This window comes from Otolemur garnettii, unplaced genomic scaffold (genome assembly GCF_000181295.1).
Source record: "Otolemur garnettii isolate 467f Iridium unplaced genomic scaffold, OtoGar3 scaffold00005, whole genome shotgun sequence".
In the NCBI taxonomy this organism is placed as follows: Eukaryota; Metazoa; Chordata; class Mammalia; order Primates; family Galagidae; genus Otolemur; species Otolemur garnettii.
The window spans coordinates 4,975,416-4,998,938 of NW_003852400.1; the positions used below are offsets into that span (position 1 = coordinate 4,975,416).

The window sequence follows — 23,523 nt, forward strand, 5'->3', positions numbered from 1 at the left end:
TTTGGCGGGTCCGGGCTGGGGATTCGAACCTGCCACCTTAGGTGTACGTGGCTGGCGCCTTAGCCGGTTGAGCTATAGGCGCCGAGCCGGAGATCATTATTTTAAGTGAGATAACCCAGAAACAGAATATCAAACATTGTGTGTTCTCACTTATAAATGGAGGCTAAACAATAAGTATACTTAGAGAATGGCATAGTAGACATTGGAGACTCGGAAGGATGTGAGAGTGGGAAGAGTGGAATAAGAAATTACTTAATGTATTCTAATTGAGTGCCCAGACTTCACCACAGTGCAATATGTCCTTGTCACATGTCTGCATATGTACCCTGTAAAAATCTATATAAGTAAGAAATTCATAAGAAAACAAAAAGATGAAGTCAATTCTTTTAATTTTTTAAAAAGAGTAACAACAAAATAATTATCACTTTTTATTAAGAACAAATCCATAACTTTTGCAGGATACAAATTTTACAAGTTACCTGTCTCTGTTTACAACTATGAATAAACTCCAAGCCAAGCACCATGGCTCATGCTTGTAATCCTAGCACTCTGAGAAGCCAAGGTGGGTGGATTGCTTGAGCTCAGAAGTTCAAGCCTGAGTTAGGAGTGAGACCCTTTCTCTACTAAATTCAGAAAAACTAGCCAGACATTGTGGCAGGTGCCTATAGTCTCAGCTACTTAGGAGGCTGAGGCAAGAGAATGGCTTGAGCCCAAGATTTTGAGATTTCTGTGAGCTATGATGCCACAGCACTTTACCCAGGGCACAGAGTGAGACTGTCTCAAAAACAAAACAAAACAAAAACTCCACAGGTTTTAGGGAGTTTATTGACAGACTCTAGTGCTTTCTAAGCACATAGAAACTAGAATATTAAAAGCATGTAAAATAGATTCAAAATATGTGAACATTGTTGTAAAGTTGGTTTTGTGCTAAATTTGTTGCAGGTGGAACCGAATAACAATTCCCCTTCCTAACGCAGCTCTAACCCGGAACACCAGGATTCGCTGGAGACAAACAGGACCAATCCTTGGAAACATGTGGGCAATTGATAACGGTTGGTGTTTATGCCTGTCGTAATCACATGCCATTGATGCCGAGTCTTCCTGTGCTTTTGTTCATCGGCACAGACTTAATCACATTTCTAAGTCACGGTCTTGTGATTCATTAAACGCCCTTTCTTCCTTGTCTCCTTTGCATTCTGTTAGAAGCCCAGGGCTGTGCAATCAGAAAAAAAAGCCAGTGTAGTCAGCAATATTAGATGCTAGAATATTTCAACATACATAATTTTAAAATGCATAAAACCCTGAAAGTCAAATTCACAGTTGATGATAAGGGATATCCTAACATTTTCTTGGAATTTTTAATACAAAATTAACATAAATACTTATCATACAGCATGTATTAAAATAAGGCCCATTCTTCTCTTAGTAACTACCACAGCATCTGGAATGCTTATCTTTTAGATGCAGACACCACAAAGAAGGAAACATCGTCTCTAAAATACTAGTGAAACTTCTACCTCCTTTTCAAAAAACCAGTATTAAAGAAAACTTAAGATATGCATGAAAAGTCTGTTATCTTTCATTGTTAAGTGAATTGTTGACATTTTTACATTAATTTAAAGCCATTGTCACAATTTCAACAGTGAAAGGAGATATTTTAAGCTATTGACTTGTATAATTGTAAATTTCTAATTTGTTATTGGCAGCCAACTCTATTTGTTTGGTTTCTTTTCTTTTCTTTTCTTTCTTTTTTGAGACAGAGTCTCAGGCTGTCGCCCAGGGTAGAGTGCTTTGGCGTCACAGCTCATAGCAACCTCCAACTCTTGGGCTTATGTGATTCTCTTGCCTCAGCCTCCCAAGTAGCTGGGACTATAGGCACCGGCCACAACATCCAGCTGTTTTTTTTGTTGTTGTTGCAGTTGTCATTGTTGTTTTAGCTGGCCCAGGCTGGGTTCAAACCCACCAGCCTCGGTGTATGTGGCTGTAGCCCTAACCACTGAGTTACAGGCGCTGTCCTGGTTTCTTATTTTAATTATAGATTCATAGGTTTCCTATTGTCAGGGAAAAGTATAGGCCACGGAAAGTATATAAATTTGACTGAAGGGTTATACTACAAGGAAGTGAAAAAGGGAGTCAGAGAGAAAAGGAACAAAACGTCAGTCTGTAGAACTAGCCACGGATTTGTAGTCAGTTGTTAAAATGGGAAAAATCTGCACCATTGTTTTATGCTGATTTTCCATGTCTTCAAAACCATCTTTTTGTTATTTTTGAAAAAGTTAGACATTGAAACACAACTAATTAAATGCATTCTTGAAATTTAAGAATAACTTTAGGCGGGATAATTTGCCAGCAAATCAATATGAGTTCTTTAAATAATCTGTAATCAAAGGAGACCAATAAAAGGCCCACCTTCAAAGACCACCTGTGTAATATGGACATAAACATAGCACATTGGCAGCTCGGCGCCTGTGGCACAAGTGGCTAGGGCGCCAGCCACATACACCTAAGGTGGCGGGTTCGAATCCAGCCTTGGCCCACCAAACAACAGTGATGGCTGCAACCAAAAAATAGCCAGGTGTTGTGGCGGGTGCCTGTGGTCCTGGCTACTTGGGAGGCTGAGGCAGGAGACTCACTTGAGCCCAGGAGTTGGAGGTTGCTGTGAGCTGTGATGTCACAGCACTCTACTCAGGGGGACAGCTTGAGGCTCTGTCTCAAAAAAAAAAAAAAATAGCACATTTGCAAAAACATCTAAAGATGAGGCATTAAAATGGAATTTCTCCACTGATGGAACATTTTAATTACTGCGCCTGTTAATTAGCTCTGGAGAATAAGTATGTGCCTTTGGATGCTGAGATACAAGTGATTTTTTCTTGTTGTCATACTTTTTAAGGGTCATATAAAAAGTCTTTGTTGCTTTGATAATCATGAAAGTAGTTTAGAAAGCAATAATGAAATAATTACATGAGAAAATTAAGAGTGCAATGAGTGCATATAAGCCTATGAAAAGAATATCTCAATTTCCTAAAGAGGGTTATCACCACACATGTGCACTACACATGCTCTGAGTTCCCACACTTGTCCTGTGAGTAGAATGGAAAAGGTAGAGACGTCTGGAATGCACGAGGTTGGCCATGTAAGTTGAATGCAGGGCTTGGGCAGAACCTCTCCCATTCTATCACTCTGTGTGAGGCTTTCACAAAACAGAATCCACTTTTTGGCTTCTTTACAAGGGAAAAAAGAGGACACACACTCATTCCTTTCCAAGAAAACTGTGTGATAACTTGCCAAAAAACACCCCTGAAATCTTTCCCATTTCACCACAGAATTCCAGAATTTCATCAAGGGGGGAAAGAAGCAGGAAAACAAACAAAGTCGATCTCGGAATTTTGTGAGTGATGCTCTTCCTTCCTGGCAGAGTCAACTTCTGCTAGTGTGTGAGGAAGGTACTTTGGAAACTACCCTGAAAATCTTAGCAAAATGGAAAATCTAAAGCAAAGTATGTTTGTTGTCAGGTTTTTAGTTTTCCAACTTGATTACATTACTGATAATAGTGAAGAAGGCTAATCTGTCCTCGCCACATGCTTAGGGAAAAAGAGCCTATAAACTTATACCGTGAGTCCTAATGCTTCCATCATTAGCAAGAAGTGATAACAAAATTTGTAAGTGCAGTTTTTTAATTGACTTAGAATGTCTTCATTTAATGTTGACTTGTTTCATAATGGAGGCTTTTTGAACTATGACACGAGTACATGATCACGCAGCCTCCAGAATAACACTGCAGCCTACCAAAGCAATAGGACCCTAGTATGGTGGTGATGATTGTAGCCATATGGGGCCAGGCACCATACTAAACATGAAAAAATTTTATTGTTCTTCCTTCCAAGGAATACTACTATCCCACTTTAAAGAACAAGAACCCTGAGGCATAGACAAGATAAAACACTCATCTATAGATTCCTGGATGAAGCCAGAAGATTTGAATTCAGGACTGACACCTAAAACCAATACCTTTAATTACGTCTTCCTAAACTAGCAGTTTCCTTCACCAAGAGTTTTCTCCTTGACCTGGTTTTGCATTGCATTTGAATTAGTACAGTGTTAATTAGCTCCAAGTATTAAGTGCAAGTAGGAACACAGGCCACAGGAAAGTTGAATTTAAAATCATGTAAATAGTTAGACATGATTACAAGACAGAGAAGAAAATGATAATGGATTATAAATTTGTTTCTGCCCAAAATTGAACACGTGAGATTCTTACTGATTGTTGGCATCTTGGGTTTTTCATTGGTTTTGTACCACTCTTACCTTTGGTATGTTATTAATTGTGCTGGTTATCAAAAGATGTAAAGCCTTTAAATGTATTTGGAACCTGAGTATCTCAGAACCTTCCATTCCATGTTCCTGAGCCTTTTTCTCAGCATTCCAAAGATTAAAATTTACATTTGTAATATCACATTATCAGTCAAGCCCAGTCTCGAGGAAAAAAGAAAACCCTATGTGATGAAGACTTTATGCTCAACAAGAGTTTCTTAACTCCTCCTTCCCAGGAAGGGAGTAGATTAGTATTTAGAAATACTGGAACATAGTCATCTGCAGTGTTACAGATTTTCCCCACATAGGAATGAAAATTTATAGTTATGACCTCTGAGTTTTGTGACATATCACATTAATCCTTTGTAAACTCTTTATTTCTACCTAAAGAACATAAACTGTAAAACATACAAGGGGCCAGCCCTAACATTCTGTCCAAAATTGTCTACCTAGGAGGCACTCTGCTAAGGAATCCAAATCATATAGTCTTACCTTCATTGACATGAAACATTGAAATCTCAAAAGGTTTATTGTGTAAGTTACAGTAGTTCCAACAGATTTGTAACTGAACAGTTACCTTAACACACAGCTTTCCTGCGTGGCCCAGATTCCCGCACACAACATACATACAAACAGGCGGTATTTCACAGTGTTGCTTCACAAAACTCTACTGGTGGTGTTCTTGGTATTTAAAATTATGTTACCATCATTTACATGATCTCTTTTTTCCTGCAGTTTATATTGGTCCCTCGTGTCTCAGATTCTGTTCTGGCAGAGGACAGTGCACTCGACATGGTTGCAAGTAAGCATTTTAAGATAATGTTTGTGGTTCCCCTTTCTGATGTGCACTTTATATGTTAAAGCCACAGTTCTTTTGTTTAAATATCCTTTTTAAGGATTTGAGGTCTTCTTAAGATTAAAAAATTGGATACTTTTAATGGAATTCAAGTGTAATTTGAATGTATTTTGTAAGGGAAAGTTCATACATTTTATGTTAAGCTAAATTGTGAACAAAATTAATATTTCTCATATAATTTGTGAACAAATTTGAATTCCTCATGGCTGGATGGCTGCCTTTTCCATATCTTGCTCTAGCGTTCATGGGTCATAGTTTAATTTCTAGCATGCTTTGTAAATGGTTATAAAAATCAGTAATGACCCATAGGCCCAGTGCAAAACTGAAATGGACTGGGCCAAATTTAGTGGATTTGATAAGAAAACATATCATCTTTAAATATAACTCCACAATCTTGTTGACTTTTGAAAATCGTTTGAGTCTTCAAGATGATTCTATTTTATAGAATAACGATGTTGAATATAAAATCTGAAATTATACATTTAATAGTGTAGTATCTAATATCCACTGGTGAATTATTTTATGTTTGTGCCAAAAATGGATATTCACATTCATTATGTCATTCTCATATTAATATTTGATTATAAAATATCTTGGGAATTTCTGGCCAATCTTTGTTATACAGATGTGTTAGTTCAGTTTGTACTTCTATAAAGGAATGACTGAGACTGGGTAATTTATAAAAAAAGATGTTTATTTGGCTCTTGGTTCTGCAGGCCGTACAAAGACTGTGCATCCCCACCTGCTTCTGGTGAGGGCCTCAGGGAGCTTCCAGTCAAAGTGGAAGGTGAAGGGGAGCAGGTGTGCTACATGGGGAGGGGGGAGCGAGAGAGGGAGGAGAAGGCACCAGGCCCTTGTAAACAGCCAGCTCTTGAGGGAACCAATAAAATGAGAACTCACTCATTATCATGGGAAGAGCACCAAGCCACTCATGAAGGATCCACCCCATGACCCAGCACCTCGTACCAGCCCCCACATTCAACACTAGGGATCAGATTTCAACGTGAACCCAAATCATATCAACAGATTTAAGTTTTCAATAGCAGATCATCTCTTCTTGTCCTCTCAATAATGAGTAATTAGCTAATTAATGAATGAGTAGAGAACTCATAAAGCTTTGGGCCTGATCATTTGGAAATTACATGTATGAGGCAAATATGTGTTGGCACTGAAATTTAGAACAGCAGGTTAACTTTTTAACTATTTCAATGAATTTCATTAACAAGGAGAGTAATCTGCACAATGGAAATATTTTATAAAGTATATGATGAAAAGTTTCTATGTATATTTCAAAATTGAATATGCATCTCTGTGCTTTTTAATAAAACTACCAATTCCTGCCCACGTGCCCTTACTCATTAGATCTATGAAATGTTGCCTGGCATTTTCCTCAATTTATTATCTTCATCATAACCAGGCCATTCTCTCGTTTGGCAAGTTTCAAATAAAATGAACAGTGAGAAGGCCGGGCATTTTTATAGTTCCTGAAGTCATCCTGGAAGTTTTGAAAACAATTATATCTAATATGACAAATGCTTTTATGAAGGAAAAGATAAGGTGGTGTTTCTGAAAGGCCTATCCATAATCGTAGTGGTTATGCTTCACACTTCATTTTATGTGTACAGTATTGTTACCAAACCCAAAAAGGGTCCAGCCTTGGTCCAATCACTTGCAGCACAGAAAGCCAATTATTGAGATGAGGATTGCTAAGGAAGAAAGAAACTTTACTGTGAACCCATCTGTGCATCAGGAGAACAGGAGAAGTAGTATCAAATCTGTCTCCCCGACCACCCAGGCAAGGGGCTTGGGCTTTTATAGTGGGCTATGGAAGGCAGGTCACATTGCTTTAAAGTTTAAAATCATAGGGTCTTCAGGTGGTCTGATTCACAGGTCAGCTATGTGATGGGTGGTGAGTCCTGTGGAAAGACTAGTTTTGTTTTTAGGCTTGACTGGTAAACTCTGAAGGAACACAAAGTAGGGGGTAATTTTGGAAGGCCAATTACAATATTCTTTTTAGTAGTAAAGGGTTTTATTAAGGCAGCCATCTGTGCCACCGACGGTGGATGTGAATAGAAATCTCAATGGTGGTTTTATGCTTTGGGACGTTGTTCTCTTTTCACACCATACATTATCCTGAATACTCATAGCCTTTTCCTCCTTCTTAGGTTTTACAGGATATTTTCACCACTTGGGACTTTAGGTTTTTCCCCTGTTTCTGACAGTGTTTTATGTAATACTCCTTGGATTTACCCAAGCGAGGCTAAAAGTTTGACTTTTCCAGCAACCTGCGCCTTGTTGAGTTTGAGCAAAATTGCACGGAAAAGAAATTTATATCCACTACTCCTTGCTTCCTCTAAGCAGATCCTCAAAGTTGGGACCTCTGCAGCTTTGTGTTTTTCTCTCCACTTTGCTCTCCTCATTATTACCACTATGTGCTGCCAGGTTCCCACCCTCTCCTGCCCGCTAACACTTTCTTGCCTGTGTGCAAGCCCAGGCCTGAGTCTCTAAATTGATAAGCCCCAGCCTGTTAGAGACGGCAAGGAGGAGAGACCGCATCTGGACCCTTCCTTCACAAGGGTGTATCTTAACAGTGTATCTTATCATTTGTGTATCTTAACAGTGGGCTCTTTTTGCCAGAAATAACAGGACAACTATGATGCTATATTTAAGGGCATAGGAATATATAGGTATAGGGCATATATTTCTGTAATGTATAGGTAAGGGACATGTTTGGAGTCAAGAGAGCCTAAGGTCATTCCTGAACTCACCCATGTGTGCTACCCTACTATTTTGTTGGAAAACAATGGCTACAAAGGTTTTTTTGTTGTTGTTTCTTCTTTAAAAATACGAGAAAACTTATTAGCATTTTATCCCTACTGCATAACCTTTGATTAAAAATCAACTTTTAAAACCATTAAATGGAAACTGACTCAAATCTGAGTCATCTCTAAGTGATCACCACTTTCTCCCAATCACTGATTCTAGGGAGATGCATTTAAGATACACAAAAATGCATTTGCCCTGAAATGCACCCTGGCATAGGTGTCTTCTTTGGAAACACTAGTTCCAATCTGTGGCCCTAATGAACCATATTTGTTTTCCTGACTTCCAGGTATGTTCAACGTAGCTGAGCCTTTTATCCCACTTGGCTATTCTGCCTGAGAAGTCCATGAGACAACATGTGAAAGAAAGTAACAGTTTGAGACTCATTTACATGCCCAGAGTTGGTTTTCTTTCCCTTCCCTGATGGTGTTTAAGATGCCAGGAAACCCCTCAAACTTCATGTTGTAGCAGTTCTTAGCATTGTAGAGTCCAACTTCCTTGATAGTATTAGAAAAACTATAGACCTACCTTATCCTCCAGAAAATCCAATATATGTAAAATTTTGCATTTGATTTTAGCACATCATACACTCCTTGGACCCTCTGAGAGGCCAGCATAGACCCCCGTTTCAGCAATACTGCTAAAGAAGCATCCTCTGAGACAAGCCATACACCACTTTGTTGGTACACTTGCTTTACAAAAGGCTTGTTGGAGGCTTTGGCAAGTTTTGAATGCTTATGGAGGAATCTCTTACCCAGTGAGGCACCAACTTTATTTTATAACAGACAACGCTGCAAATGTAATGAGAAAGAAATAATGCAGTCAAAATAAAGAATTTGAAACTGATTCCTGATGGGTAAACTCTTTTAAAATAGAAGAAGTTTCAAGTATTGATTCATCTGTGATGAAAATGCTTTTTCTCACTGATAGAAGACTCAGAGAGCGCCATACATATTCCAGTCTGCTAACATAAATATGACACATTCTCACATGGGAGCAAACAGGTGGTTGGAGAGGGGTAGGTTTATTTTTCTTGCACTACTAATGTGAGAGTCCACTGAGAGGCAACACAGTTCTGCTAAGGACTTCTATGTAGGTCAAGGGTGTCACATTCCCTTTACAATGCCAATCTAAGTTTTAAATAAAGACAGTTATTTTCCAATGGTTTCCAAATATTTAAAATAATTCCAATCACAAATATAACATGTTTTTACCTTTGTTCTTACAGAAAAATTAATTGTAGGTACTCTATTGGAAATATTTTAGTTATGTTGTTTCTGCTTTAGAGTTGATGAGCATCATTATAAATAAAATGCTATATGCATACCTTTTAGAAAGATTTTAAGTTGGAAATATGCCTGAATGTAGATGCATTTTAGATAAATGACTAGCATTGGTTGAAGGTGAGCACTGAAATATTATTTTAATCATAAGATTTCTACAGCAGGGCTGTGCAAAGATTGTGTACGTCAGGAATATTTGCAGTCAGTCAGCCTTTATCAAATCTTCAGATTCCGTATTCTCCAAAGACTACTGAGCCTTATTTTCCATTCAATCAAATCCTAGCCTTTCAATTTCCTCCTCATCAAAGTATATTCAGGAATCTCTGAAAGGACCAACAGTTTAAGATTTAATTTTGCCATATTTCTTTCAGATGTGATCCTGGATTCTCTGGCCCAGCCTGTGAGATGGCATCCCAGACATTCCCTATGTTTATTTCTGAAAGCTTTGGCAGTTCCAGGCTGTCCTCTTACCATAACTTTTACTCTATCCGTGGTGCTGAAGTCAGCTTCGGTTGCGGCGTGCTGGCCAGCGGTAAGGCGCTGGTTTTCAACAAAGATGGGCGGCGTCAGCTAATTACATCCTTTCTTGACAGCTCACAGTCCAGGTGAGTGAAAGCAGGAGCGAATACACACAGAAGCCAAGAACTCATGTTGAATTTAGATATGTTTTCAATCTTTCTTTTTTCTTTTTGGCACATACATCCATTGGTTCTTAACTAGGATGGGAGGGAGTTCCAGTTTATTTAGGATTAGTTTGCCCTAGTTTCTAATAAATTAGAAGGCTCACTAATGACTTTGAGATGTTAATAACTGACTAGATTTTTTAAAATATGAAGTGTTAGCATCAAAACCGTGTTCTTAAGCCAAGGGCTAGTTAATTATTTATGTAGTTTTATTTATTTGACAGCTTGCAGGGGCTGATTAGATTTACTTTACAACTTCCCTTCCCCCAGTGCCTCATAAATAATGCAGTAAGGAGTGATTGGCATTTTAAGTGTATGTACACAAGTACATCGTACACACATATGCATAAACATACAGTTATAGTTTTATGGTTATATCTGTTTATAAAATACGTACATTGACCTCATCTTCTACACATATTCATGCATTTCGTGGGAAAATAACTTACATTTTATAAAAGAGGGTTGACTAGAAACATAAAGCTTGGTGGTAGTTCATTTAAATTTGTTTGAAATCCTTTAAAGACCAAAATGAACATTATGGTTGTCAGTGTCTACGCACACGGTAATTATGGATAATTTATGTCTAGGTTTCTCCAGTTCACACTGAGGCTCGGGAGCAAGTCTGTTCTGAGCACATGCAAAGCCCCTGACCAGCCTGGTGAAGGAGTTTTATTGCATTATTCTTATGATAATGGGATAACTTGGAAACTCCTGGAGCACTATTCATATCTCAACTATCATGAGCCCAGGTATGTTGGAAAGCATTTGGAAAAATGCTTAGAGTGATACCTCCTTCCTGGGGAAATCATACGCCGAATGGTGTAAGATTCCAGATATTTTTCCATTGAGACAGAGAGAGGACAAAGATTAATGTACTTGCAGTGAAAAACGAGCAAGTCACATTATACTAGTCTGTTTATCTCACTGATGATTCCAAGAAATGTATTCTCATGTTTTGAAATGTGCATATAAGCAAAATACTTTGATCCTTCGAAAGGGAAAAGATTAAAACAATAACTGAGAAAATGACTTGAAGGCTGTGTTGACCAGTTTGATGGAAGTATTTCGGATTGCATGTGAAAACCCCACACTGTACCCCAGAAGTGCATTAATGTACATAGTTACCATTCAATAAAAAAAAAAAGAAAGAAAAGGAAAAAGAAACAGTTTATGCTATTTTCCTTATTCAACTGTAAGGTAAACTGTTGCATAGGATTTTAGTATGGCCTGAAATTCTAAATGCTGTTAACAAATATTTCATAGCAGTATATTGAATATGTTATAATAAATGTTATGACATAACTCTTAAAATCAACTAATGTATTTTAAAATTTTGCACGTAATATAATTGAGTAAAGAATACAAAGAAATTTTTCCAGCATGTATGTTATCCCTGGGAAAGGTGGAATGTAAGTATATGTTTAAAGCTCTTTCTTCAGGCCACTTCTGTTTGGTTTTTTTTTGAGGGGAGAGGGTTTGAAGCAGAGTCTCAGTATGGCACCCTTGGTACAGTGCCGGAGCATCACAGCTTATAGCAACCTCAAACTCTGGGGTTTAAGCAATTCTTTTACCTCAGCCTCCCAAATAGCTAGGACTATAGGTGCCCACCACAATGCCTGGCTGTTTTTTTCGTTGCAGTCGTCCCAGGCCGAGTTTTAACCCACCAGCCTCAGTGTATGTAGCTGGCATCCTAACCACTGAGCTGTGGGTGCCGCCACTTCTGTTTGTTTTTAGCATATATATTTGATCACCTATACTAACAATTATAGACTTCAGTTTACTTAAAGCTAGGCTGTATGTCCTTCAGTGATGGCAGAATGGTAACTACCATTAGTGGTATAATTTCAGAAGTGTCCAAAAGAGCCTCTCCCTTCCTAGAACAATTAGTTTTTTATTTCAAAATATTGAGGAAGTACAAATGTCTTTGTTATATGGACAGCTTTTATAATGCTTAGGTGTGCCCTCTAGAACACTAACTCAGCTGCTCACTGAAATTCCTTTAAAAATACCAAGGAAGAGGAGAATGGGAAATCTCAAAATTAGATTACAAAAATTAAATAAAGTTAATAAATTAAATAAAGTTTAAAATTAAAATGCCATTAAAGGAAATGACACTGTGCGTGCATTCACAGTTATGTATAAAGAGCTAACACCATTTTCCCTCCTGAAAGTGCATTTTAATCATGTGGTGATGTGAAAGAGAGTGAGTTTGGGGCAATGAAGTTCTCATTGGCACCTTGGAAAAAACAGGTTGAAGAGGTAGGAGAGAAGGGCACTTAGGACACTACAAATTTTATAGTTTTTCCCAGACCTGTCCCATTATTTAAGTATTTGCAAATAGATGAGAACTTTCATTTTCTTAGAAAACAAAACAGCATATAACAGAGATGATAATTACCAACGATTACGACTTATAAATATTATACATAATAAAACTTTAAAAATGCTCCAAATATGTTGGGTATTTTGCCTGTTACAGGTAAAAATGTAAGACCAAGCTCAACTTTCTCACTCAGGAGATAGTCACAAATCCTAAAGAAATGTTTCATAGACTCGTAAACATTAAAAGGAGATTAACCAAAAATCAAGGTTTATAATAGTGAAAGCATAAAGAAAATATCACCATGCTAAGTTAACTTGTCTTAAAGCACAACTTTTCCTAACAAGGATGGACAGCTGCAAAATTCAGTAATCAATCTACATCATGCGATTTAATTAATCTTTGTTGATATGAAAAATAATTACACATTTAATGTGCTATTGCAAAGGTGCGTTTAATCTTGCCTGCCATTTGACAGCAACATTTTTCTTCTAAGAATCAAAGTGGCTTTTCAGTATTAGGTATGTGCATAGCTTGAAAGATTAAGATCAGAATGGAGTTGTTTTTTTTTTTAAAGGAGACTGTTGTAGTGGTAGCAAAAACACTTTTTTCATTTTCTGTATGTATATTTCTCTCTGTGAGATGCTTCCTCCCTCCCCCTCTCTCTTACAAATATTAATAAAAGGTGACATGGCAGAAGTGGAATTTGATATATTCCAGATACCAAATTATATTTTATATGATAAATAATACAAACCATGCAAATTCTTCTTAGGAGAGTTAAATATATCTTGATGCCTTTAGCTATTTGCTGTATTTCTTTCAGTATAAATTGCTCCCTGTAATTGCTGTGAATTCCATATTGTTCCTTCATGCCATGGTTGCTCAAAAATGAAGTGTGATTCATAAATTATATATGCCAGTTGGCTAGCCAATATTACTCCTAGACAATTTCAAATAATTTGCTTGTCTAAGAGTCACTCAGTAAATAAAAGAACTCTTATCTGCTTATTATTTGTAAAAAAAAAAAAAAAGTCTAGTAATATATCCATGTTAGTCTTCTAATTGAGACTGACTAGAGTGTCGTGTGAACTAATTAGTACTTTTATTAATATGAAATTTAACATTACTAGTGAGACTAAAATTATTCTAGCTTTTTGCTTAATTACAGGGCTTATTTTTTTGCTCCACTATTATTATGAAGACTAATCTTAGTTTTTTTATGTCTTGATTATTATACTCAATCTCTTCTTTCTTTCCTGTCATGTCACTCAATTTCCTAGTACATATCATTATAAAATATATTTTTAAATAAAACCATGAGCTTAGTTCCTACCCACCAAAGGAAGATTGGAACAGAAAATCGACCTACGTCTCTGAGTTCTCTTCTAGGAATAATTTCATCAGGCAATTCCATGGCTGTTGGGACTAGTCCCTGCAGTGTGCAGAGTGGTGGAATCAGCAGGTCCCGCCCCCCGTGCCACACACACCCAAATGTATGATGTGGAGGTTCAGAGCAAGGCTCTGGAGTCGAACCCAGGTCCAAATCCTGGCATTGTTACATAGAATCTGCTTAACCCTAAAGAGGAGATTTAACCCCCTGTTCCTCTGTATCCACAGGTCTGTCACAGGTATATTGATGATATGTGCTCTGTGCAGAATTTGTTGAGTCTTTATTATATGCAGGTCCTATCCTAGGTACTATGATAAAATAGTGCAAGACAGATACAAGAACATCTGACCCTTGCCCTAAGAATATCATTATCCCATTTCACAGTAAAGATGCACATAGGAGTTAAGTACTGTTCCCATGGTTGCAGAATCGTTAACCATTATACGCCAGGCTCCGTCTCAAAAAAAAAAAAAAAAAAAAAAAGGAATTCTAACACAAGAGTCTAATGGACCCACAGTCTTTCTACTGTGAAAATATTGGTCACTTCAGTTATTTCCATCATATGCAAACACGCTATTTTCCTTAGAAGTTGCCTGGGAAATTGTACTTTCCAATTGCTGTTTGAAAAATTGTATTTATTTTCATCAAAGAAAATGCTAACTGCTTTTAAAATGCTTAATATGAAAGAAAATTATAATTTTCTAATAACATAGTCCTAATCAAATTATTAAATCAATACCTGCTGTTTTTATTATTAAACCAGTTTAAAGATAGTGTAGGCCGGGCGCAGTGGCTCAGGCCTGTAATCCTAGCACTCTGGGAGGCCAAGGCGGGTGGATTGCCTGAGCTCACAGGTTCTGAGCAAGAGCAAGACCCCATCTCTAAAAATAGCCAGGCATTGTGGCAGGTACTTGTAGTCCCAGCTATGCAGGAGGCTGAGGCAAGAGAATTGCTTGAGCCTAAGAGTTTGAGGTTACTATGAGCTATGATGCCGTGGCACTTTACTAATGGTGACAAAGTGAAACTCTTGTCTCAACAAAAATCTTTGGAAAAAAAACATAGTTTAGCTATTTAGTTTGTTATATATTTTATATGCTATTAGAAATAAATATATTTTATATACTTTTAGAAATAAATATTTAGAAAAAGTAAAGTAAAAATTATTAAACTTGATTCTTTGAATAAATTCACATTGGAAAAAAAATTCAGCAGATTTTTGGAAAGTATTTAAAAATCATAAATGTTATTATGGCTAATTTTTAGAAGCATCACAAGAAGGGAGAAGCAAGAATGTAATGTCCCCAGTTCTAATATGAAGATAATAGATGGCCTAATACTTGGTGTGGTGTAGAGGAAGGAGGGAGGAGGGCAAGGGGAAGGGACATGACATACCTCTTGGAGGCAGGACACAATTATAAGGACTTTACCTAACAAATGCAATCAGTGTAACCTAATTCTTTGTACCCTCAATGAATCCCAAACAATAAAAAAAGAAGTGTTTTTAAATTTTTAGTTTTATGGTTGCATACTGACTTTGTATTATTTAAAATATGGGTTTCCTCACATTGCAGAAGGTCCTACCGGTTTTCACTGTTTGTATACTCAACAGCGGCAGTCACGTTCTTCTACTCCCTATCTATGTGCAAACTATGTAAAGAGAAAATAACTTTTGAGGAATTTGCGGTCTGTAAAGCAGCACATTTCCAAGATGTGGTTTAACATGTTTCTTTACACAATGAAGATATAAAAAAAAAATCTAATTTCTCAGCAAATCCAGCCTTGGACATTGAAGTTTTTAAACAATTTTTTTCTAAGTCATTCAGCTAGTTGCTTGGCCGAGGAAGTTTTTATCGCTCACTGGGGAGGTGGGGAGGAAACGCTCAGTCCTCTCAGTGTGCATTTGCTGCAAGCACCTCTTACGCCGGTTAATTGCACCTTGATGGAGACAAATGTTCCGCTTGCCATTTGCCTCACTTCTCACCTTGTGTGTGGATGTGAGTAGCATGGTACTGTGATTTATGGAGCTTTCAAGCAGATGTCATTGCTGTGGCAATTAATGTATGGTTCCTGCTGCTGTGTACAATAATTGCTCCTGGAAATTAGATATTAATCTTAATTTTCTTCCCCATTTGTCAGATACAGGTTGATTGTCATAGCTGCCATGACACAGCAAGTGGTCACACTAGCTAAACTCACGGGAGTGAGGAAGTGCTGTGGTTTCAACCAGCCCAGAACTGTAATACGTGTAACGAGCTGCCCAGGACCCCTGACCAAACTATGATGAATCCTGCCACTCTGACAGCTCTGTTCTATCTAGTTACCTTTACAAGAACAAATGAGGGAAAACACAATTACATTTCTGGTTATATTTAGAAGAGTTTGTTAGAGTCAGACGGGAAATTGGAAATCTTGAAAAATGTTTGTAATAGTGGGAGAACTATATATTTTTTAACCCTTGAGAAAATTTTTAAAACCCCCACTGCAAATATTCTTATTTTAAGATACCAGAAAAATGTGAATTTTGACTTTTTTTTTCCTTTAGAATAATCTCCGTAGAATTACCAGATGATGCGAGACAGTTTGGAATTCAGTTCAGATGGTGGCAGCCATACCATTCTTCCCAGGGAGAAGACGTATGGGCTATTGATGAGATTATCATGACATCGGTGCTTTTCAACAGCATTAGTCTTGATTTTACCAATCTCGTGGAGGTCACTCAGTCTCTGGGATTCTACCTTGGAAATGTTCAGCCATACTGTGGCCACGACTGGACCCTTTGGTAAGGATTTCATCGTCATTCCTGTTACAATTTGCATTAGGACTTGAAACACGAAGATAATCAGTGTGCTAAGCACTTAGCCATTTGTTGACAGGTGTTCACTGAACATGAACCCCTTGAAAAGTCAACATGACGGCTCGGCGCCTATAGCTCAACCGGCTAAGGCGCCAGCCACGTACACCTAAGGTGGCGGGTTCGAATCCTCAGCCTGGACCCGCCAAACAACAATGATGGCTGCAACCGAAAAATAGCCGGGCGTTGTGGCGGGCGCCTGTGGTCCCAGCTGCTTGGGAGGCGGAGGCAGGAGACTCGCTTGAGCCCAGGAGTTGGAGGTTGCTGTGAGCTGTGATGCCACAGCACTCTGCCCAGGGGGACAGCTTGAGGCACTGTCTCAAAAAAAAAAAAAAGAAAAAAAAAGAAAAGTCAACATGACAATCTACAAATAAGACGCCTTGGGATAGAGAACTGAAAACAAAATACAGATAGATTTAAATAAACACAAAATGTCATCATATTCATTAATCTTAAATTTTCACTTCCCACAGTTACATATAAAATTATTAACCAAAAAGTGTTCATAATTAAAGTGACGTACCATATTCTGCCTTCATGGAGGCTCATAGTAATCACAATGAAGCAGGAAATCACCCTGGTGACTATTTTAGTAAAATTTCTCCTGAGTAGTTTTGTGTTTATGCTTAACATAAAGCCCAGGAAGTTTTTTCAGCCTTTATTTCTTAACTAAGATCTCCTTTTTAATCCCTTTTATCAAGCTATACTGGACCTGTGACCCAGATAGTCAATGGTGGTGGGGTTTCAAGATTGTGAGATAGCCTAATTAAGGTACCCTTCATTTTTAGATATTGCCCCCCTGTGGTCACATGTGAACTTAATAATACAATAAACAGCTGATTGCAAATTTCAGCTGTGATTATCACATCAGGAGCACTACCAGGATAACACAAGGGTGATTAGCGAGAGGTCAGGAGGTAGCTGCTTTACATGGGGAACTCCCAGGAGGCTTCTCAGAGGCCCCCTTTGGATAGTTCCGATGGGGACACAGTCTGTTCCACTGACTGAAGGTGGAAGAACAAGGAAGTTCCAGCCACACGAAGACCTGGAGAAAGAGAGTTCCAACCACTGGAAATTTTGAGGAGCAAGAGCTCCAAAGTGGGAGTGACCGTGGCATGTTCAAGGACCAAGAGGGAAGCCAGTGGTTCTGGAGCCCGGCTAGTGATGTAGGAAACATCAAGGATGCAGACCAAGAGATGTGCAGAGGCCAGGCCATATAGGATCCCCCAGGACCAAAAGTCCTGGGTCAAGACTTAGGTCTGCATGATTCCAGAACTTACTGCCTCGCCACTGCATACTGCCCCCCCACCCAAGTTTCCTTTAGGACTGTAAACATGATCGAGGAATAATTTTCAAAGAGACTTTTATTTTCTATTGGGTCATAGTCCTCCAGATGAATCTCAGTGAAAGCTATTCACTGCCATTGCCTCCAGAGAGCATATCATAAATGACCCATCAGTGACCTTATCATAATTAGAGGTAAATTTTACACACTATTGCCCAGAAAATTACCTTTGATGGGACTCGTGCATGTACAGTCACATCTCACACACAGCAGGCTAAAATTCTAGCATCAAAATGACAGCTAATGGAATGGAAGTACGGCTGGTCACTTCTGCAGCAAGCCCTGTCAAGCTGGATAAAATGGAATTTCTATATAACAAAGTAGGAAAGGTTATATTATGTGCTCTCTATTTGATAGCGTCAGATGCTTGTTTCTATGGATGTTCCTTCTTAGTCCTGGAGCCTTCAAAGAAAATAAAGGGGTAAAGCAGCTAAGAAGATATAAAGATAGGGACCAGAATGATTTTCTTTTTTAGACTTTTGTGCTTCTGAAAATTTACATTGGCCTGAATTAATAACGATTCAAACTGGTCATGTATCATAAACCCTCTCCCTTGAATTTGTGTCGTAGGTTTTTGTCCCTAACATTTAATACAACAAAGAGTCATATCATGAATGCAAGTCCTATATCATGTTTATTTTCTCAAATAGTTAACATCTGCTCAAATAAACTCCAGAGTTGCTGAGCATTTTAATTTAACACTTGGGTTGAATGCATGATAACAGCAGTTTAATTTCTGTGCTTTGATCAAAACCCTAAGAACAATATTCTTTCACACAAGTGTGATGAATATTCTTAACCCACCACTGCTTTAATTGGCGGAGATACATTTACTTTGTGAAAGTACAATCACAGTAATTATAGAAAAACCATAAGAAAATATAAATAATTGTGCAATCCTCATGGGCACCTTGAGCAGCACCGTAGGAGTTTTATTAGCAACCACATGTGAGCAATCGATTTGACTTTCTGATCTTCTGTGAAACGAAAAGGAGTTGTCTTGGTTATGAAGCAGCAGAGAGTATACTCTGGCAGTGATAATGAGACTACAGAAACACATTAACCACTTTAATAAGGACATGAAAAATGCCCACCGCTCATTAAAATGAAACAACGTGTAAGATCTCAAACTGTTCCTATTTTCTCAGCCAATGAGTCAGAATAAAATCCCTTTTAATGACACTGTTTTCTCTCTGCTGCTGCTGAGGAATATATTGTCCAAGATTTAACATGAGATCACTTGAGAGATGTTTTTCAGAAATATTTGTTACAATATTGAATTTCAAGTGATGATACTGACCAACTATTTCTTTACAACCTCCCATCCTAAATGAAGCTGCTATTTTTCAATGCAAAACCTTTGGAGCATGTTGTCCTATTAAGTAATTATTCTTTAAATGTATTTAAGTATGTGGCCTCTTTCTACCCTTCAATGACCTTGCTTCTCTCAAGGGAAATTTTGAAATGTATATGTGGTCTAGACGAATGGCTGGTGTTAAATTAATTATTGTTGGTTTTTCCCAGCTGTGAGTTCATTTGGTTCTCATTTTCTAACTCATGACTTTCCATGAGCATGGACTGTTGTTGCTGAGACTGTTCTCCAGGGAAAACTTGGACAATTGCTTTTTCATTAGTCGAAGTACAGTCGATACACTGTAAATCACTTTCCAGCGTGTCATCCTAGAGTCCTTTTTTTTTTTCCAGTGGAGGAATGACTTGCTTTTAATTCTTTGGAATACTTTTCTTTCTTCCATACAGAGTATCTGAAATCAGAACCTCTGTATGCTTTAGGTTAAAAAAAACAGTCTTTAAAACCTCTTATGCATATTTTAAGATCACTAAGGAAATAATTCTTACTGAGGCTTATTAAAGATTATGTTTAACTAATATCATTAGTGATAATACCAAGGGACATTAGCATTCTTCTGTCCTGTCTAATAAACTAACTAGACACCACAGGTGGGAAGGACATTGCTGGCATAATAGGTAGAGTTTGGGTTTTAAAATATGCACAATTATGACAGGAGAGTTGTCATAGAGTATTAGAATTGACCCTTTTTTCTACTAGTTATAGTTTGATAGAAATGTAAGCTTTGAGGTCATAGAATTGAGTTCAAATTCTGGCACTGCCACTTTGAAGCTTGGAAAATCAAAGCAGGAAAATCTGAACAAATGAGAGATTTGAGCAATATGCTTCAATACAGCTATTTTTAAAAAGAAGGTTGCATCAAAGCAATTTTATCAACATAGGAAATAACTGAGTTTTGTTACTAGATAACGTACAGCAGATATCCTTGACTCCACTTCTTCCGAGATCTCCCCCTATCTTTAGTCTTTTATCCCTTCCTTGACTGGTGCCATCTCTAACCCTTATTCCAACTCTCATCACTGCCCTATTTCTGAGCCTCACTCCATTGCCAGCCCCTAATAATGGGCTAGCAGTTAGGTATAAAATGAAAGCACCAGTCTTGCGCTTTCTTTTGTAATCTCTAGAACAGCGGTTCTCAACCTGTGGGTCATGGCCCCTTTGTAACAATGAAAATACATCACAGCATTAGGGAGGTTGAGAACCACTGCTCTAAAGGATGACACTTTAGTGATTTCATTTTTAGATAACCAAACATGTTCCCATATCAAAACAGTAACATCAAAAGGCCACATATTCAGGGGAACTCATTTAGCCTCTCGGTGCCTGAGTTTTTCACCTGTAAAATGGGAGCAATGATATACCTACTAGGATTGCTGTGAGGACTGGGTGAGATCACAGATAGAAAGCACCTACTATGTGTATGCCATTTCTATTCCTTTCACTCACTGCTTGAAGGAAAGAAAACTGGTAGGGCTGCATTTCGATCCACATTATAAGCAACTTTTCTTAATTTGAGAGGGTAACATACATTATTTTGAGTAATGCAGAAGAACCTGTCTCTGAAATGTAAAGAGATGAAAATAAAGATGGTGAATAAGATTTTTCTTATATAAACTACATTTTATTGGAGAAAATATTTGGAGAGTTGTGCAAGAGAAAGTCATAGTAGTTGTACTTCTTTTTGTCGGTATTTTGCTATCAAAATACCCAATCATCATCTCTATACAGGTGGATTACATTCCAGCAACACTAATTATGTTATCACAGAAAAGATTTTGTGAATGGTGTGTAGTTAAGTTACTAGGAAATCCAAGACATAAAGGATCCTAAAAGCCTGTTTCTCTCATAATGTAACTCAAACACAGTTCATTTGCAATAAAAAGTAGGAAAAAAGTACTGTGATCTATTAAGAATTAAAGCAAAAATTAAGGTGGGATAAGAAAAGCTATAATTTTTCTTTATCATTAATGGTGCTTAAGGAAAAGCAGATTTAATTAAAAGAAGATTTTTGAGACAGTTGAGACCTGTAGAAATGTGAAAAAGACCTCTTGAGTATTTCATGGGCATTAATGATAAAAGGTTTTCATTCTTTGTTGTGCCTAATTTTGTTTTTTAATTAAAGCTTTCTTCATTTTCTTTACATACACATTTCATTAGCACTAGTCATGTGTGGGTCATTTTTTAGAAAGAGAAATTTCCTAAAGTAAGTGTGAGGATACAAAGAAAAAGCAACACAGGAGAAGTGAAATTAGCTGTGAATGACAAAAGGCATGAGGGAAAAAAGAGTGACATTGGGTAGTAGATGATGGCGTGAGGAGGTCTTTGAAGCCTAGATTTCCACACCAGCACCAGGTGGCAAGGTCAGCCCTAGGTGTGGGAAATGAGAGGTATAAAATGAAAAGAACAGCTGCAGGGTGGGTGGCCCAAGTCGGAGGGAATTGACAAATGATTACCTGTTTAGGACATTTAAAAAGTATGTGTTCATATTTCATGGAGCATCCAGGAGCGTGGACAAGGAAAGAATTTGTTTGTATATTTAATGAGAACCAGGAATTGCCCAGGCAAAACCCCCAGGCTTAGGCTCCCCAATGCCTGTTCATCTTATAATACAAATTAAAGACAGTTCATTTGCCGTAAGAGCTAGAAAAATAGTATTAGGACTCTATAAAGAAAATTACTCATTTAGTATTACATAATTATACAGCAGAATGATGGGTGAAATTTTAAGATACGTAAGGGGGCTATCCAGTAGTTACTAACATACTTAGGTGACAAGGACCATCAGTAATCAACAATAATGTATAGTAATGGAGAACCCAAAAAGTTTTCCATCAGAACTCTTGTTTGCACTAAACATGCATCCGTGGGGACGTTCAGGTCCACAGAAGCATGTGCCACACAGGCTGCAAGTGTTGGGCAGCACATTTTTAAATGAAATCTGTCCATTCTTCTGCTACCTTTTGGTTAATTTTTTAAAAATTAGAATATGCATTTATGAGAGTTTTAACCAGAGTCTTTACTACATGAGTATCTTTATTCCTTTAGTCTGATAGTGAGACTAGTCAAAGAGATCACCTGATCCTAATGTAAAGATTGTCTCATGGCCCACATGGGCAGTGGAGGGGTCAGGTTAATATCCAGCTGAAACTTTACACATCTCTGATTCCTTACATTAGAAGAAAAAAAATTACCGGCCATCCTTTCTAAAACAAGTCCACCTATAGAATAAAAACAATAGCCAGATAAAGTTTTTAGTGATTTTTCTTTCCTTAAACATCAACCTGTAATTTAACATAGAACTTTTGTCAGTTTAAATAGTTTATTAGTAAGCTTAGAGTATTCTTTGGATTTTTTTTTTGCAAAGTTTATTAAAAAGGGCAGCAAATCAGCTAAAATTGTACTACTGAGGGAAGTCAGTCCAGGAGAGATGGCTCCCAAGAGCCACCTCAACCCCCATTCCACAGTAGATGATTGTTCTAGGAAACTTAGCAAACAGATAAGAGAAATACAGTGAGTGACAAATGGAAAAGCCACTTCCTATTATCCTCAACAGCTGTGAAAAGAGTATTCCCAGTACCTAGCCTTCAGTGCATCTGTAAGCTTGCTAATATAATTGAATAGACTTACAAGCAGCTTTTTAAAATACAGCCTATTCATTAGGCTTTTTCACTATGAGAATTTCATTACATGAAATTTTTCAGTTATTGATAGACTAGTTTATAAATTCAACTGTTTATTGATTGCATTACAGGCACTATTTGTACTAGAAATGTAGCAGTTGGTATTGGAGATAAAGATAGAAAAGTTCTTCACTTTGTGGAGTTAAATCCTAAAATCTAGAGGGAGGCGCAACATTTTAATATGCTTGCTATGATGTGAGATGGAGTTTCCACAATTAAATGTATCAAGGTCCTACAAAAGTCTTAAAATGGCTCTGTTTAAACTGGCTCTAAATGATGCACATGGCTGTAATTGGAATTGGAAGGAGTAAGCAAGAGAAAATATCAAAGATGCCTTATGTCTTTGCTGTCTCCCCTCCCTGCTAAATGTTTTCAGCCAGGGCTATCAGGCCTGACTACATGAATCAGTATGTTCCTTTTTGAAAGGAAGGGAGGTACAAGGGAATAGAAAGGAATTGAGAAAGATAAGAAAAGTGTATTGAAAGGGCAGAGCCTACTGGTAAGTGGTGTAAATATGAGTTAGCCAAGTTCACTTCAAACAAAATTGACTCTGTATGTAACACAAGAAAAATAGGTGTTAGTGCAGGTGGCACCTATGGCTGAGTG

General features: G+C 37.7%; 1 protein-coding gene across 2 annotated transcripts in view; it reads left to right on the forward strand.

Annotated features, from left to right (window-relative positions):
• The window catches only part of RELN (reelin), a 479,973-nt gene that overhangs the window by 315,438 nt on the left and 141,012 nt on the right, over positions 1–23,523 (forward strand). For both annotated transcript variants that reach the window (XM_003782608.3, XM_023518943.1), the window contains 5 exons: positions 943–1,052; positions 5,047–5,113; positions 9,645–9,878; positions 10,547–10,708; positions 16,215–16,451. In XM_003782608.3, coding sequence (XP_003782656.1) covers positions 943–1,052; positions 5,047–5,113; positions 9,645–9,878; positions 10,547–10,708; positions 16,215–16,451 — 810 coding nt within the window. The remainder of the gene's footprint in view (positions 1–942; positions 1,053–5,046; positions 5,114–9,644; positions 9,879–10,546; positions 10,709–16,214; positions 16,452–23,523) is intronic.